This window comes from Betta splendens, chromosome 24 (assembly GCF_900634795.4).
Source record: "Betta splendens chromosome 24, fBetSpl5.4, whole genome shotgun sequence".
Taxonomy (NCBI): domain Eukaryota; kingdom Metazoa; phylum Chordata; class Actinopteri; order Anabantiformes; family Osphronemidae; genus Betta; species Betta splendens.
In genome coordinates this window covers 9675649-9691503 of record NC_040901.2, presented here as the reverse complement: position 1 = coordinate 9691503, position 15855 = coordinate 9675649, and the positions used below count along the sequence as shown (strand labels likewise).

The following is a 15855-nucleotide window of genomic DNA, read 5'->3' as shown; positions in this document are numbered from 1 at the left end:
GGCGATTTGTGATCGCGTAATGTGCAGAAAGCCACAGACTGCGTCTCTCGCCGCTGCCTTGAGGTTGTGCTGTGCAAAGCGGTGTGAGTGGATTTAGGGAAACTTGCAACGTGGTTTACTTGACTTGTCAAAGCCCTGTTAATATATTCTTCAAGGATGCTGACAGGGAAATAAGAAGTTGGAGGGGATGCTGAAGAGCAAGGGCAACTGAGCTCAGCACAACTGGAAAATGAGTGGCACAGTGAGAGCTTTGGCTGCATGAGAGAGGCGGGAGGATGAAACCAGACAGGCAGGAGGGGAAAACAGAGCGCGCCCCCACACCGGCTTAAGCTGCCGATCGCGAATGGGACTGGCACAGATCTTCCAGTTGGCAGAGGGCCAGCGTGACATCCTGTTGCCAGGGGCGACGTTACGGTTCGGCCGCAGCCAAGGAAAGGCCCAAGCAGACGGTCACCTTGAGCCACGCCAGCCTCCTGTTTAGTTCTGACACCACCATTCATCGTCTGCAGCTCTGGATGCCGCACACGCACACGCACACACAACCACGCACACACACACACAGAAACGAGCACTGGGTGTTAAAAATAGCCGTGATGCATCTTTTCTCCCAGTCATACCAGTGGGAGTCAGCAGTTTGGCTAAGTGGTTAAACAGACCCAGTGCAGGTCCTCGAGGCCACCAGACCATTAGCATGACGATCTTATTCTAATGTGGTCCGGGAACTGTGTGTGTGCATTTGAGCAGGAGCTGTTATTTCTTCTGCTGCTGCTTCTTCTTCTTGTGGCGCCAGATTGTGTTTACGGCCCGTTTCCATGGCGGCGGCAGCATCACACTCAGCATCACATTCAATGCAGGCTTTTTTTGCCCTGTGGGCTTTTTGGCCACGCGCAGTTTATCTTCCGCTTCTGTTGTGTTTTATGACATCGCGCGTGTCTGCTAATAGGTGTTTATTTGCTGCCACCTTCTCGGCGACGCCTTCTTGGCAGATTCGATTGTAATCGTTTTCAACCTGACAGTCGGCGCGGCTGTGAGTGGCGTATCACCAGACCGGGTCTCTGGGGGACCCGCCTCTACAATATGAACCCTAAATTCATGGGCATCTACTCTAAACGAGATCACACGTTCATGCCAGCACTGCTTCAACACCCCATCGCAATCAGATCCCGAAGAAAATGAAGCTCAACTAGCTTGATTTAGCGGAGCTTCACAGACTGTAGCAGATTTTCATCACAGGCAGCATTGAAAAGGAGAAACTGATGAGACACCACCTCTCTGTGTGTTTAAAGATTTAACAATGGACCTTTACATTTACCATAAAGCAAAGTGACAGGGGACTGACGCCATGATACAGTCCCTTCAACATGTCCGTGCGATCTGTCAGATTGAGGCGTCAGATAGTCCCGCCGGACGCCCGGAACAATGTCCTGGCAGATAAAATCCTGAAGCCGAGCTTGTGACCCCGAGACACATTCAGCCTCTGTCTAGAGCGGTGGAACTCCAGCACGGCGTTATCTGTCACCCACAGAACCCTCGGCCCTTCGCTCCACACCTGTCACGGAGTGATTGGAGAGTGGGAAGCGGTGCCGCTGGCAGTCCATTTAGCACCTGAAGATATTTTAAATAGAGGTCAGATTAGGACGGCCTGAAGACGGAGAGGTCAGCTGAAAGTTCTTTTGAAATTACTTCTATTTTTGTATTTTAGTCAAATTATATCCTAATATACTGTTTATATTTTGTTCAATGGCTTTTTTAATGTAAGGTTTTATGTTTTCATGTTTAAAAGCTGTACTTATACTAAAGCTGTTCTGGACTCAGGACTGAAGAGGCTTCGTTAAGCTGCTGTATCAACTCCACCCTCTCCCCCACGTTGTTCTGTCTTGTCAGCTTTTGAACGTCTCCCCGTGGACTGAGCTCTGCCGCGCTCCACGTTGCTGGTCGGAGGGCGCTCCCCATCCATTTTCATTTGTCTTTAGTTAAAGACCAGTCAATGAAAGCATTCTATGTATGAAATATTGCTTCCTGTTTTGTTGCATGTTGACATCTCCCCTTTGTCACTCTGATCCTTCCCACTCCAGACTCAAACACGCTTCCACCTGACAAAACAAAAGCCCGTCCTCCTGAATGTAATGAAGTAAGCATTCATGGCATACTTATGCAATGAAAGGAAATGAATGATCCAAAAGCACGTCTGCCTGTGAAAGTAAATCATTTAGATCCACTTTGAGTGAGAGAAAATGGCTTCAGCTTCATGAGCAAAAATACACGACAACAGTGTGACAGGATATTGAAGATGATTCTGGCTCTGTTCCAGTCAGTATTTTTATTTTACAGCGAGGATGAGTCTTCTAACTGAATTTAATGTTCTGGCCACAGCGATTTATCCCGTGTGCTGACGCCAGTCCTTTCACTTCGCTCGTCCCCGTAAAGTGCGGCGGGCCACTGAACCCGGATAAAGAGCTTAGACTGTCTGACCCACTGCTGCAATCCCACACACACACCGAGCATCACGTAGGCACACACACCAGCGCACACACATTCGTCGAGAGTGGCAGGGAAACATCGAGCTCCGAGCATTTTTTTCAAAGCCAAATTGAGTCTCTCTAATGCTCTTAGTAGCACAGAGAGGTGTTTTCATACGACCCCTGCTGCCTGCAGCGGAATAGATGCTTTGTGTTGCCTGCATGTTCTGCCTGCTTGTGGATGGTGCTAGAATTAGATTTTTGTCAAAGAGAATGTTTTTCTTTTCTTGAAGTAGCCATTGAAATCATGTAGGAAGGAGATTGCGGATCAAATCCAGTGCGCTGCAACAGTCTCTGGCCTCAGGAGGCTGCTTTTTGCTCTGCAGAAAAAAACAACCAAAACTGACTGGAATAAAAAAATTAAATTGCAATTATTTATAACCTAGTAATAATAAGAATATTTTCCCTGTATTTCATTTATCAATGAGTGTAAATATGTCTTCTTCCTTACTTTAGTTCGTTCCTGTGCTCGTCCATGTCAGTGCTGCAGTGCTGCAGGTGCTGAGATGACTGTATCTGTAGTCTGGCTGTAATGAACACTGTGATATTTGGACATTTTTGTCAATGACACAGTGCTTTCTCTGCACATCTGCTGCTGGTACTTGAAAGAGGAAAGGGGTTGTTTTGATAATCACTTTGACTTGTTCCCCCATCTTTATTCTCTTTAATGTGGTGTCATTATTACAGAAATGTAATTAGCTATGCTAATGGGCTGGCATTTGGACTTCCGTCTAGGCACTTTATGTCGAGACTGGTTAAAAATGTGCTCTAAATGAAGAGGGCTGGTGAATGGCGGGGTTGAATGTGCATGTGAGGGTTGAGTGGAGGTGCTGTTTGTGTGATAGGGGCTGTTATTGAGTGTAAGGGCTAAAGTACTGTGGCGGAAGTGCAGAGGAGGGGTTTTAAATTAGCAATTGTTGGGGTGAGAGCGAAGGGCTGGAAGCAGAAAGTGGATAAAGACCCTTTGGGGAAGAGCACAGGGGCAGAAAAGCCACCAAAACCTCTCAAAGCCACACCGTGTGTCGCTGTGGTGGATTATGAAGGTGTGGATGTGATTGCAAATGACTGTGTGAGTATGGAGCAATTACAAGATGCCGCTGTAGCACACAATAAAGCCAAGCACAGTTTTTGTGTGTGATGCATTAAATGGCACATTCCATTAATGCTGCAGAACAGCTGCACCCTTTGCTGCTGGCATGGGAGTCTCCTTTGAATTTCAGTATCCTCCATCCTAAATAATATTAAGATGTCACAATTAATTGTGTTACTAAATTATTATTTGACAGCTAACTGAGCAACCTGGTACAGTAGGTATTGGTACAGTTCCCTGTCCATATCTGACCCAGTCTTGGAGTTGTGGTGTCATTACTGCATTAGGAGAGATGAGTTGAGCAGGGTCATGGAGGAGGCTGTAATTTAAAGGCTGAGCATATGCTGAGCTTGTTCTTTTTCTCTGCCCTGCCGTTCCTACCAAGTAGCAGAAAGCTGTGCGTGTCCACTAGGTGGCACTGTGCCTCTGCAGTCTTTTTATCAGGCCACGACCAAGTCTTGGCTGGACCGAACACAAACCCAAATATCCTAGGGGTGATGGAATTGCAGTATGAGCGGAAGCAGTGTTGCCTCACTCTCCAGGAGCCGGGTTCTTTTTTCTTTCATGCCTGAAAAAAGGCTGCTCTCCCCACTCTCCTGAGGAAGCTTGCACCCTGCAGACATACCTGTGTGAGCGCCAGGCCACTGACCCACGTCCAGCCTCCACAACCTCAGAGCGGTTGTGAGCACTGTAAGGCTGCCAGGGGCTGCATTTAGGATCCACACCAGCTGAGGTTCAGTGTGTTTTAACCCTCCAACCGTCCTCCTTTCTCTCTTGGAAAGACACTCCTGAGGTCTGCAGCCTGAAGGGGTCTGTTGGTTTATTCTTGCACATACAGTAGATGTGAAAATGATTGTCTCCTGTCAGGTGATTTTGTTCTCTGTGTGTATTTGTGTGCCTGTGTCTATGCCTGAATGCACCTGCTCTCTGCATTTCTTTTCAACTCCCGCGGTGAAGCCTAATAAGTCCCTTGAATCCTCAGCATCTTGTTTTGATTTTGTCCCGGGGTTGTTTTTCTAAACAGTTTAGCTCTCCAGGGAAGTTCAGCTTTCCCACTCTCTGCTGTACGGCTGCTAACGGGAGGAATTCTCTGAAAAGCACCACCAACAAAAACACATATGCTTTTGTTTACTTCCACAGTGGCTATAATTGGTTTTATTTTTGTGTGGTTGCATTGGAAATGAACTGTTTTAAACCAGAACCTTGTCAGGCTCCTTGGTGATGGTTTCAGCACCTTGGATAGTTCCTTCACACTTACTAATTGAATGGGTCATTTGTGAGACGTTGCAGCACCTTTAACCTGGCAGACTGGTTCAACGTTTGCAAAAAGAAAATGACATGAGCTCATAGATCAATATAATCTTATACATTATTCACATCCCTGATGCATAGCCTGGCAGTATATGAACGATACATTTCTGTGTTGTGCGCCACTAGAGTCTCTTGCAGTAATATTGTTGAGCAGGGATTTTGTGCTTGTGAGCCCCACCGGATTCTGCTCCGCGCTGGCGTAGAATAATGTTGTTATAGTCTAGAGTGCGCTGGCAAAAGCACTGTATATGTAAATATGGAAAACAGGACTGCTTGAACGTTCCTTTGAACTTTTACTCTCGGCGAATCTACAAAACACACTCCGGCTGGTACACAGTAATCACACTACGCTAAGGCAGAGAGGTAAAACTGAGGCTCGTTTCAAATACGAGTTGACCAGCGTGGAATGGGCTCACGATGACAGTGTGACGGCCAGTTCCAGGGCTCCTAAAGGCAATGGTGTCAGCGGGGTGATTATCAGCAGACAGATAGCGGATGACAGCTGCCATTGGTTATTGATGACTTTCATAATTAAAATCCCTTATGGGGCGAACCCAAAGAACAAAAGAAAATCACACAAATGATGAATGGTCCTTTCATCTCTAAGGCTGATATGAGACCCACCAGGCTGCTCTGCATGAATATCGCTTTCCAGGAAACTCTCTGTGTTTCGTTTCAAAGCAGAGCCCAGTGATTTTCATATGGCCATGGTCCACCCTGTGTGTGTGTGTGTGTGTGTGTGTGTGTGTGTGTGTGTGTGTGTGTGTGTGTGTGTGTGTGTGTGTGTGTGTGTGTGTGTGTGTGTGTGTGTGTGTGTGTGTTAGGGAAATCAGGGGACAGAATATGAGGAAAATAGACAGTCTGAATAAGAGAGAGCACAGGTCAGACAGAAACGCAGATACAAAGCAGACAGCAAAAATGAGAAGAGGTCAGCGTAGCGGAACACTTGTATATTCTGCTGAAATTTTAGGAGGTGGGGGATGGGGTTATTTAGGCTCGATAGCACAGGTTTGCTTCTTATCTAGTTCCTAGTATCCCCAGTAACTCCAGCCTGCCTTTGTCTTGTTCCGTTTTAGACTTGGCCTGATTCTAAGTAATGTAAGTGACAGAATCAGAGGGAATATAACTTCAAGCACACGCAACATTCACGTCTACCTTCTGGGGTTTGCTGTATGGTCTATGCCCATGTTTAGCTCTGACCTCGCTGTGATGAATGCATTCATTCATCACCATATGTCGTCCAAACTTCCCCTCAGAGATTGTTCAATTCAGGACTCTCCCCACAGAGGAAACAAACGCAGACATGCTGCATGTGGCTGCGGTTGAGATGAAAGAGGATCCTTTTAGACGAGAGGACAGTAGCGGATCAGAAAGGACGACTGCCAGCGAGCGATCGCCCGCTCCCCTGCAGCCTCTATAGAACAGAAAGCTGGGAGCCTCACAGCACCACATGCTATCTGTGCAGCCAGGAGACAGTGGGAGGACTGGCTTTGGAGCGTCAGCAGTGGGCACATGGGGATTTCCTGCACGTCTGTGCCGGCGCAGCGTTGGTTGTGTGTGTGCGATGCTGTCAGAGTGGAGCTCCTACTTTCTCCCAACCTGCTAAGCGGTCTCCTTCGACCCGCCCACCGCTACTAGGTTCTCCCTCTCCAGGACGGGGCTGCTGTGACGTCACTCATTCCCACACACTCGGATTGGCTGCCCAGCCGGGGGAAGTGGATTGTTCCCGCAAGCCAGCAGTGAGAAATTAAGAGAGGGAGAGAGAGAGAGAGAGCGTGATAGAAAGACAATGTGGGAGGGAAAGACAGAGACGGAGACTATATGACAGGGAAAGAAAGAGAAGGGGAGAAGCAGACCAAGATTGATGCTCTGGCAAGTCAGCACTGTGCTACTCTCACTCACTCACTCACTCACTCACTCACTCACTCACTCACTCACTCACTCACTCACTCACTCACTCACTCACTCACTCACTCACTCACTCTCTCACTCACACACACTCACACAGTCTTTGCATTAGGCAAACACTCACATCACACTCCCAAGCTGTTTAACAGGCAGGGAAAACACTGAGTCGGACCAATCTGCAGCCCGTTACTGCAGGACAGGACAGGACCGCACCGAGGACAGCAGAACGTGAAGAAGAAGAAGAAGAAGAAGAAGAGAGGCGTCTGAAAGCTTCCCCCCGCTTCGCCTCGCAGCAACAGTTCCACCGTTGTCGTCCTGGGAGGTCCAGCGCTCCAGGGAGCTCTTTAAAGACACCTCTCCTAAACAGGGGAGAGGCAGCAAGGACAGGAGCAAGGGCAAGCGTAGCCTCACGCGCAGGTTGCTGTGAATGTCCTCTCGGCATCCCCATGAACACAGGCAGGGGTGGAGGCGCGGTCTGGGATGCAGGATGGCACGGCAGGCGGAGGGCGAAGCCTCGAGGAGCAGGACCGCGTCCCTCAGCCTGGTCGCAGGGTTCTACCACTACCTGCGTGGTAAGAGGGGCGAGGGGGGGGGGCTGTGGAGAGTGGGACAGAGTTTGTGTGTGTGTGTGTGTGTGTGTGTGTGTGTGTGTGTGTGTGTGTGTGTGTGTGTGTGTGTGTGTGTGTGTGTGGTACTGCAGTATGGATTTTACCCGTCTTGTATGTGACTGTGTGCATTTTGCGGTAAAGTGTTTCCTGCAGGGGAGCTGTAAGGGTGCTGTGTTAAGTAAAATAGGCAGACCTTTGAAGGGGGGCGTGTCCACCTTGGCTGTGTGTGTGCGTGCGTGTGTGCGTGCGTGTGTCTGCCTCAGGTCCAGTGCAGGTGAAGCAGGGACACCCAGCAGACCACTGGAGCTCGCTGCATGTGTCAGTGTTGGGTTTCTTGTCTGCGGTCTGACCCTGTCTGCTGCTTTGGTTCTGGATGCCACGCGTTCAGCATTGGGTCTGGATGCCTCTCACTATCTCTGCATCGCATAGATTAGATTAGACTGGAGGACAGCTTTCATTAGGCTTCTTTTTATTGTATTATCTGTTCATCCATCCTTGCATCTACTGGAGGACAGGAGCATGAAGATGGAACTGTCCTCAAATATTTAACTGTTTGTTTGCATCGGGTTTGTAGATGTGTGTTCTTCCTTTAATTCTTACACATCACACACATGAATGAACTAGACTTGAAGGTTTTTTCATTATGGCCATTTCCGCTGCAGTAGGGTCATGGTTGGAGCTCATCATCACCACATGTGATTAATGATGACACAGGCCAGTGCTAACCAGGATGCTGATCAGATGCTGCTGCGAGGCGTGTTTGCTTCTTTGCCTTGGTCATATTCAAAGAATGTGTGTGTCTGCACGCGTGCCTGGATGCGTGTGTGTGTGTGCGTGGCGTTCAAAGTCACCTCGTCCCTGAGACCACAAGCCTGGCATGCTGCATGTGCAGACGTGTTCCCATGCTCCTTCTCCACCGTGTGTGTGTGTGTGTGTGTGTGTGTGTGTGTGTGTGTGTGTGTGTGTGTGTGTGTGTTTGGGGGGGGTAAATCCATCCTATTCTCATCCAGTATTTGTGCCCATCAATATTTGATTACGCCCACACCCAATCAAAAGATTAATTCATAGAATGGGGACCTGCTCAGTGGTACGTGTGACTACGTGTGAATCTGCATTATGTATGAACAGCCCCTCCGCACTCGCCCACTCCACCTTCAGTGCTCCCAGTGCACATGGGCCCTCACTTCCCCCTGACACACTAACCAAGTTCAGTGCAATCACACAGTCACTATATTTCATTAAAGGAGAGGAAAGTCAGGCGTCCTCTCGCACTGAAATCACCTTTATCTTAAGGATATTGCTTTTGTGGTGCAGTCGGGACACAAAATAAATAAATATATTTGTGTGTTTGTGTGTGTGGGGCAGTTGCATAGGAATGTGTGGATAAAGGAGCTGACTGGCATCACCCACAATTTTTTATGGCTCCAAGCAACAAGGAATTGCACCATGAAGGGCATATTATGAAGGACAGCAGTAGTTGGTTAGTTGAGCAAGCGCATGTGTTGACACATTAATGCAGTGGAAGAGTCTTTATGAAGGTTGTTATATTTACTTAGCAAGTGTTAGAGGTATCGATTCTCTTAGCTTGGTTTAACTATTAACTGCCAGCTGTGTGTATGTGCGTCTGAGGAACGAGGCCTGATTTATGTGTTGTCCTCATTTATCTTGAGTGGCCTTTTAGGGGACATCATCGGCAGAGATCTATGCTATTGATCGTGCTCTTGCTAAATGGGCTTTATCCATATAGTCACCACAAACAGTGTCGCTGCTAATATGTGGCTAAATCAGAGCGTGGCCTCATGTGGAGGGGTTGTAGCAGCAGACTGCATCCAGAGCTGGGTCAGAAATGAATGGCAGCGTGTTGTAGAAGGCGGCCGAGGTGCATGTGATTATATCTTAAAGGGCATTTTTGAGAGCATGCTTTTCCGTCCACTAATAGGAGTCCAGCAAGCGAAGATGCCGTGTGTAAATGTCAAACGCCTCCTCTCGTAGCGTTCAGACACACAAAGTAATCATATCAAAGTTAATTAAAGACACCGACCATCTTTGCAAACCAAATCATCCCTCAAAACAATAGACAATGAGAAGCTTGCTTTAATCCCCTCTTTGTTTATCATTGCATGTGACTGAAAGTGACGCTCTCGGCTCTAATTTACAGATGAGCAGGAGGCTGTGCAGAAACGGACGTTCACGAAATGGATCAATTCCCACTTGGCAAAGGTAAGAGGGTTCTGGTTGATTCCCACCGCTGCTGCCAACATTGTGTTGTCCCTCTATGCAAACAGGGCTGCTGGTGTCTGGGTGTCTGGGTGTTTGGGTTGGGTGGACTGAAAACGTAGCGCACCCTCTGAATAACTGAGCTCCTCCACTCTCCGTCCACTGCGCTCGCTTTGACATTTGCTCTATTTCCTGAGCATATTATAGAGCCGGTCATGGGACTGACTGCCAGCTAAGACCACACACACACACACACACACACACACACACACACACACACACACACACACACACACACACACACACACACACACACACACACACACACACACACACACACACACACACTCTCCTTTCTTTTGATTCCTCCAATCTCATTGAGCTTGTAGGGAGGATTTATTCTCACTCTAATCATTGCTCTCATATAACAGCATTTAATACACTTTATATCTATTTTACTGGAAGCTACTGTTAGTAATTTTAGCTATTTATCTCACTATAGGCCAATTTAGATTGTTAATGATTAGCATTTTTAGTTAAAGACCATTAGTTTATCCAGCGACATTCACTAAACACTTGGTTCTGCTGCTTAGACACCATCACATGTGTAACTATTGTATTATACTCCATTAGGCTCCTCAATTTAACCCATTACGGTTTGAATAGTGTGTCAGAATTGGGTGGACAGGGCAAATATGGCCCAGTGCAACACAATTAGGCGTTCTTTCAATCTGCAACGCGGTTCTCAGGGTTCCTTATTTAATTAGGACAGCTGTGGAGGCCTCGAACCGCGGTGACGTGGAGCAGAAAACTGATTTGAAAAGCACTCTGAAGGAAATAAACCCTGACGTTATATCACATATCGTGTCTCAGGCCCGTGCCAGCAGAAAATTGCCCACAGCCCAATATTTAAATGCTTTGAATTTTTAATAATGTTTAAGGTAAGCGCATCCTTTATTTATTAAGTCATTCTGATGCTCATGTCTTGGCTATTTTCATGGTTATTGAAAGTGCTGGAGTTTAGTGTTTCAGTGAAGGCATATTTACTATTTATACACAGATGAGCAACATTGATTTTCTTATCTAGCTCTCAGCAAAACAGAAAGTATATTATGGAAATGTAAATAGTCTCTCTTTTAATTAAGCAGTTAATCAATAGATTAGCAATAACCATCACAGGGAAGATAAGCGTGTTTGTTCCCCACAGTTCTCTCTCTCTCTCTCGTTAGTTGATCAAATTAGTTGCTGTCCTCCTTCTAGCCTCTGTCGAAACTGCTTACCCTTTCACCCGATGCCTGACGTTGCCATGGCGACGCTGATTGGCCTATATTTGTCTTCAAAAATATCCTGATTGTACGATCGTCACGGCGGAGGGGTTTGCGATGAGTCGGGGGGTAGAAGTCAGGCTGTCTGACGCGGAGCGTCCGCGATCCAAGGAGGAAGCGCGCGCTTCGAAGCGGAGCGGCGGAGATGAATCGGCCTCACGTCATTTTATCTCACATCTAAAAACACACACAGGGAGACGCGGGAATATTGCGTGAGAACGGAGCAAAGTGGAGGATATGGAAGCGGGGGAAGCTCTGCTCTCGGAGGGACGGATAATGCCCTCGGCTGTGGGGATGATTAGGCCACTCCAGTTATCACAGGTCTTTAATTCAGCGCCTCAAGGTGTGTGATTAATCGTTAGGTGAGTTGAGACGAGGTGCGAGGGCTTCCTTTCACTATCGCTCCCCTCCCCCTTACGTTTCCACTCCACAGGTATAACAAAAGAAGTCTTATGAGACGGTGACAAAGAGTTTCTACTGTATACAGTAGGATGTGTTGGAGCTGGTACCTTATATGAAATATTAATGACTCTCATTACTCAGATTAAGTCAGCAGCTGTGGACTGAAGGTATAAACTGCACCAGAGCAAGATGAGCAGTGCTTTCATCTGGTTGGTTGTGTCATTTAAACAGAAGAGAATGTTGTTTAGACTCTGCATTTCCTCCGGTTGCCTCTGCGTTCGCCCATTTTCTTTCACCGAGCAAGTCCCGGCAGCGGGGTGGCGAGTTGGAGAGAGTTCAGTGCACACAGCCCAGTGTGCGTTTTGACAAATCCTTCCTGAGCAGGTTAGGGCTAATTAGGAAGGGGCCGGCGTGAGAGCGGAGGTCTCGTCATCTCGGGCGTTTTCCAGGCAAACAGCTTTAGTGCAGTAATCAGTGAACCAAGTGTTCTTAGACATTGCAGAGCCCCCTGTTTTCTCCCCCTCCCACTTATTTTGGGTGGGCGGCTGGGTTACTGTACTGTGCTGTACCTGCGAAACCCTAGGATCGGGCCATTTACATTATTGCTTTTACATTAAAGCGATGCCCTTTTGAAATGAGCTCACCTTGAAAACCTTCCATCAATAGGCATCTGTTGTCGGCTGCTCCTTTAAACTGCTGGTATTGCAATCCAGTGTGAAATCCTTCAGTCTTCTTTGCTTTCCTCCCCCCTTGTCTTTCATGCTGTTGATCTTTTGGAATCCGCAGAGTCAGGTCCACCGGGGGAATAATATGGGAGCACACATCCTCGGCAACTCCTCTGCTCACAATCAATTATGGCCCAGACACTCGTAGTATGTAATTAGCTCATTAAGTCCTTGATTTATTTTTTTTTAGCTCATGTGGCTGAGCTGAGGAAATGGATATTACTTTCTTATTTTGTAATTAGTCAAAATTTCCTCATTAGCTTTGGGATTATAATGAACAAATAGGTGAATTTAGCTTCAATTAGCTCATGGGATAATTTATCCCTTTGAAGGGGTTTCTGTGTTTCTTCTGTGACTTCATGATAGGGGCACAAGTGCTGTGTGAATATCCAAAGCCACCAAGAAGAGGGCTTAACGAGAAGAGCTAGTGTATTTGATAATTAATTTTGAAAGGCATGACGCTGGGGTCCCTCCTCTCGGCCGCCTATCATCTGTCCCACCGCCGGACTCGGTTTGTCGCTCGCCACGCAGACGAACCCACGCGTCGCGGCCTCCTCCTCCTCCTCCTCCGCGCTCCTCTCCCCGTCTCCCCTCGCTCCCGTTTCCCTTCTCTAATCTCTCTGTGAATGGCTTTGCTCGTTTGAGCGCCGTCCCCCGTCTGAACCTCCCCTCAGCCCCAGCGTGTGACTGCGCTTTAAGAGGAATCCTTGATGTGGCGCCGGCGAGGAGCAGAGATATGTGGATTTCCCTGAAAGTCTGTGTCAGGTCAGGGAGGAAGTCAGCGAGAGGATCCCTTTTTATAAATCATCAGCATATTTGAGGATTTGAGGACCTCATTCAGAGTCTGCTGAGCCTCTGCTCATGGCTGATTCTAGCTGTCAGTAATACACGGCACCACCAAACTCTTTCAAGGCTCCAAGTTTTTTTTTTTTCACAAGGATTTCCTTTATCCGTGTTTCACATGTTTAAATTCACTTCTTAACATGTTTATTGTACTCTGTGTTTTTCTGCTGTTCTGCTATGAGCAGGATAATGTGTCGTATTTAGTTCCATGTACATTGCAAGACCCGCTAATGAGGCTGAAATCCCTGGTCTTTGCATTCCTGGAAAACTGAGAACGCTTTGTGTGATTTTATGGTATAAAGACTTATGTAAACAACACATTTATGTAACTACTTTCACTGATTTCATCTTAATTATTTCTATGTGATTATGTTCTGGAATGATTGTGAAGTGCAACTTGTTCCATTTTAAGCATTTAAGTATTGTGTTTTCGTAGCACGTCCCGCCTCTGGTGGTGACGGACCTGTTTGAGGACATCAAGGATGGCGTGAAGCTGCTGGCTCTGCTTGAAGTCCTGTCTGGACTGAAGCTGGTGGGTCTCGCTCTTGTTCCTGCAGCATGTGATCGCCTTGCAGACTTCAAACGCTCCGTGTCCTCTGATCTTGCTGGATTATATTTTATCTTCATCACATTGGGCTGATGTAACACGGATCACACTGGCCAAAGAACAGATTCAGCTATTTTTGATGATTTATGTAACAAACTGTAGCAGTTGTCAGTGTTGGTGCTACTGTACAGTATCACAGACACAAACTGAATGCTGTGCATGTGAAACTAGGCAAATGCTTATTGATCTGCTTTATTAGGATATTTGTATTGAACAGGAAAACCTAGATTATGAAGAACAGATCAGAGAGCGTAAACACCCCCCCCCCCCCCCCCCCCACACACACACACAAAGACAAACAGCTGGAGGGTTTTACTCATCCAATAACGCCTGAGGTCTTTGTCTTTGTTTCATTGATCAGGATGTTCCTAGTCAAACCCAACTCTAGACTCCCACTTCTTTCTCACTGACTTTATTGCTTTATTCACTTAAAAAGCGGTGCTGATACTGTGTAAAAATATTTCAGCATGTACAGTAGTAACACTTGAAATTATATGATCCTAAATATTTTCAGCCGCCGCTCTTTCATTTCCATCTCCCTCGTTTCCCTTCCAGCCATGTGAGCAGGGCAAGAAGCTAAAGAGAATCCACTGGGTTGCCAACATCGGTACCGCCCTCAAATTCCTGGAGGGCAGGAAGGTAAGAGTTCAGAGCCTCCTTTTAATGTTTTTCCTTCTTCTGTGTTTTACCCCTTTTTCTATTCTCTCTGCTCAGCTGCTGCCCCGTGGGCACAAACATAGAAACCTGACCCGTGTGACCCGTTTCCCCTTGTTCCCTGCCTCTCATTCGCTCTGGGTTCTTACATTCCTTATTTATTCACAAATCCAGATATTTTAATGGTCTTTTATTGTTATAGTTCACACTTTCACTTCAGTTGTTCCAATTGTGATCATTAATATAATATGGTTCATGATAAATTACTCAACCAGTAAATCTGTTGTATCTTTCGCTTACAGTATACAGTATATGTGCTTTCTAGTTCTTTTCTCCCATCTGCTGACATTGCTTAAGACAAAAAAATCTTAGTTCAAAATTTTCTAAAAACGCTAAATGTTATGTTGGATGTACTCAACAACTGCTTCCATTTCCAAAGCTTCACCCAGCTTGTCCTGGGATCTACATAAATAAAGCCATAAGCATGAGCTGGTGTCTGCAGAGACATTGATTTGCCTTCTTCAAGTGTGACAGGGTTAAAACCATAAATCTTGCACCAGTAATCTGCAGCCTGGAGTCGAGGCGTCAGTGGGCACTCCGCTCTGTGCGAGTGGGAAAATCCAAGTGTGCAGAAAATTAAATGTAAATATTCTCTGTGTGTGAATCTGGCGATTGTCTAGACTGTATTTACATTCTACTTTAGAGGCCTAGTTTATTTACAGCCGTCAGAGAAGCATTGTTTAATTTACATTTTTATAAAATCTCTCACTTCACAGCTTTGAAGTGTGCTTTGTTACCAATGTTTAGACTGACTAAGAACCCCCCAAAACCAAAGATGACAAACAAAGAAAGGCAGCAAACATCAACTAACATGCAGCCGTGAATGGAACAGTTTTGGGTTTTGCTCTGTTTCTTGTGAGGTGTAGCTCAGCGTCTCTATGGCTTCCTGTTCTTTGAACAGGCTCCAGCCTCCACAACCTGCTGTGTTTTCCAATATGTAACTGTCAAGGGTGTTCTTATCGGCTTCTATCCTAGTGGAGTGGCGTCTATTACCGTACGATGACCTGCCCCTGTGATGTTCTGCTGCTCCTGAGTAATTTACCTCTCCGTGTGATAATATGGAAAACTTCATCACGTTACAAGATGTAACGCTCCTCTCTCCCTCCGTATCGCTCTCGCCATCTGTCCATCTCTGCTGGATTTAATCCCTGTTGCCTGCGTAGTGGTGATAGATCACCGCTCTCAGAAACCACTCAGGATATTTTACCACAGAGATGCTAAACTGCCTGCTATCTCACAGTCAATGAGGCTTCCCCCTTAGCTCGAATGCATGTGCAGTGCTTCTTAACTCACTGTCTCTCTCCTCTCCTGCCCTCTGTGTTTTCTTTCTTCCTCTCCTCTGTCTTCCCTTCCAGTCGGCCTACAGAGGATCTCCGGTCAGTATTTAGTATCTGTTACTGCTGTTTTGTGCAAGCCAAGGGTCGGGATTATCACACCTGTGCTGTATATGTATATATTAATAGTATATATGTTTGTGTTGTGTTTGCTTATTTAAAAAACAATTATTTCATAGCTATGATATTATATACTGTTGGACTGTGAGCAGATAAATGGGAAAACATTGCAACACATGTTTTTTTCTAAAT

General features: G+C 46.5%; 1 protein-coding gene across 17 annotated transcripts in view; it reads left to right on the top strand.

Moving 5' to 3' along the window:
• syne1a (spectrin repeat containing, nuclear envelope 1a) overlaps window positions 1-15855 on the top strand; it is a 90832-nt gene that overhangs the window by 2213 nt on the left and 72764 nt on the right. For 4 of the 17 annotated variants that reach the window (XM_055506127.1, XM_055506125.1, XM_055506132.1 and 1 more), the window contains exons 1-5: window positions 6749-7400; window positions 9595-9656; window positions 13385-13480; window positions 14111-14194; window positions 15625-15645. In XM_055506127.1, coding sequence (XP_055362102.1) covers window positions 7256-7400; window positions 9595-9656; window positions 13385-13480; window positions 14111-14194; window positions 15625-15645 — 408 coding nt within the window. In that variant the 5' untranslated portion in view covers window positions 6749-7255. Of the gene's footprint in view, window positions 1-6738; window positions 7401-9594; window positions 9657-13384; window positions 13481-14110; window positions 14195-15624; window positions 15646-15855 lie in introns of those variants that run through there. The other 13 variants (XM_055506135.1, XM_055506133.1, XM_055506134.1 and 10 more) reach the window with 12 other exon arrangements.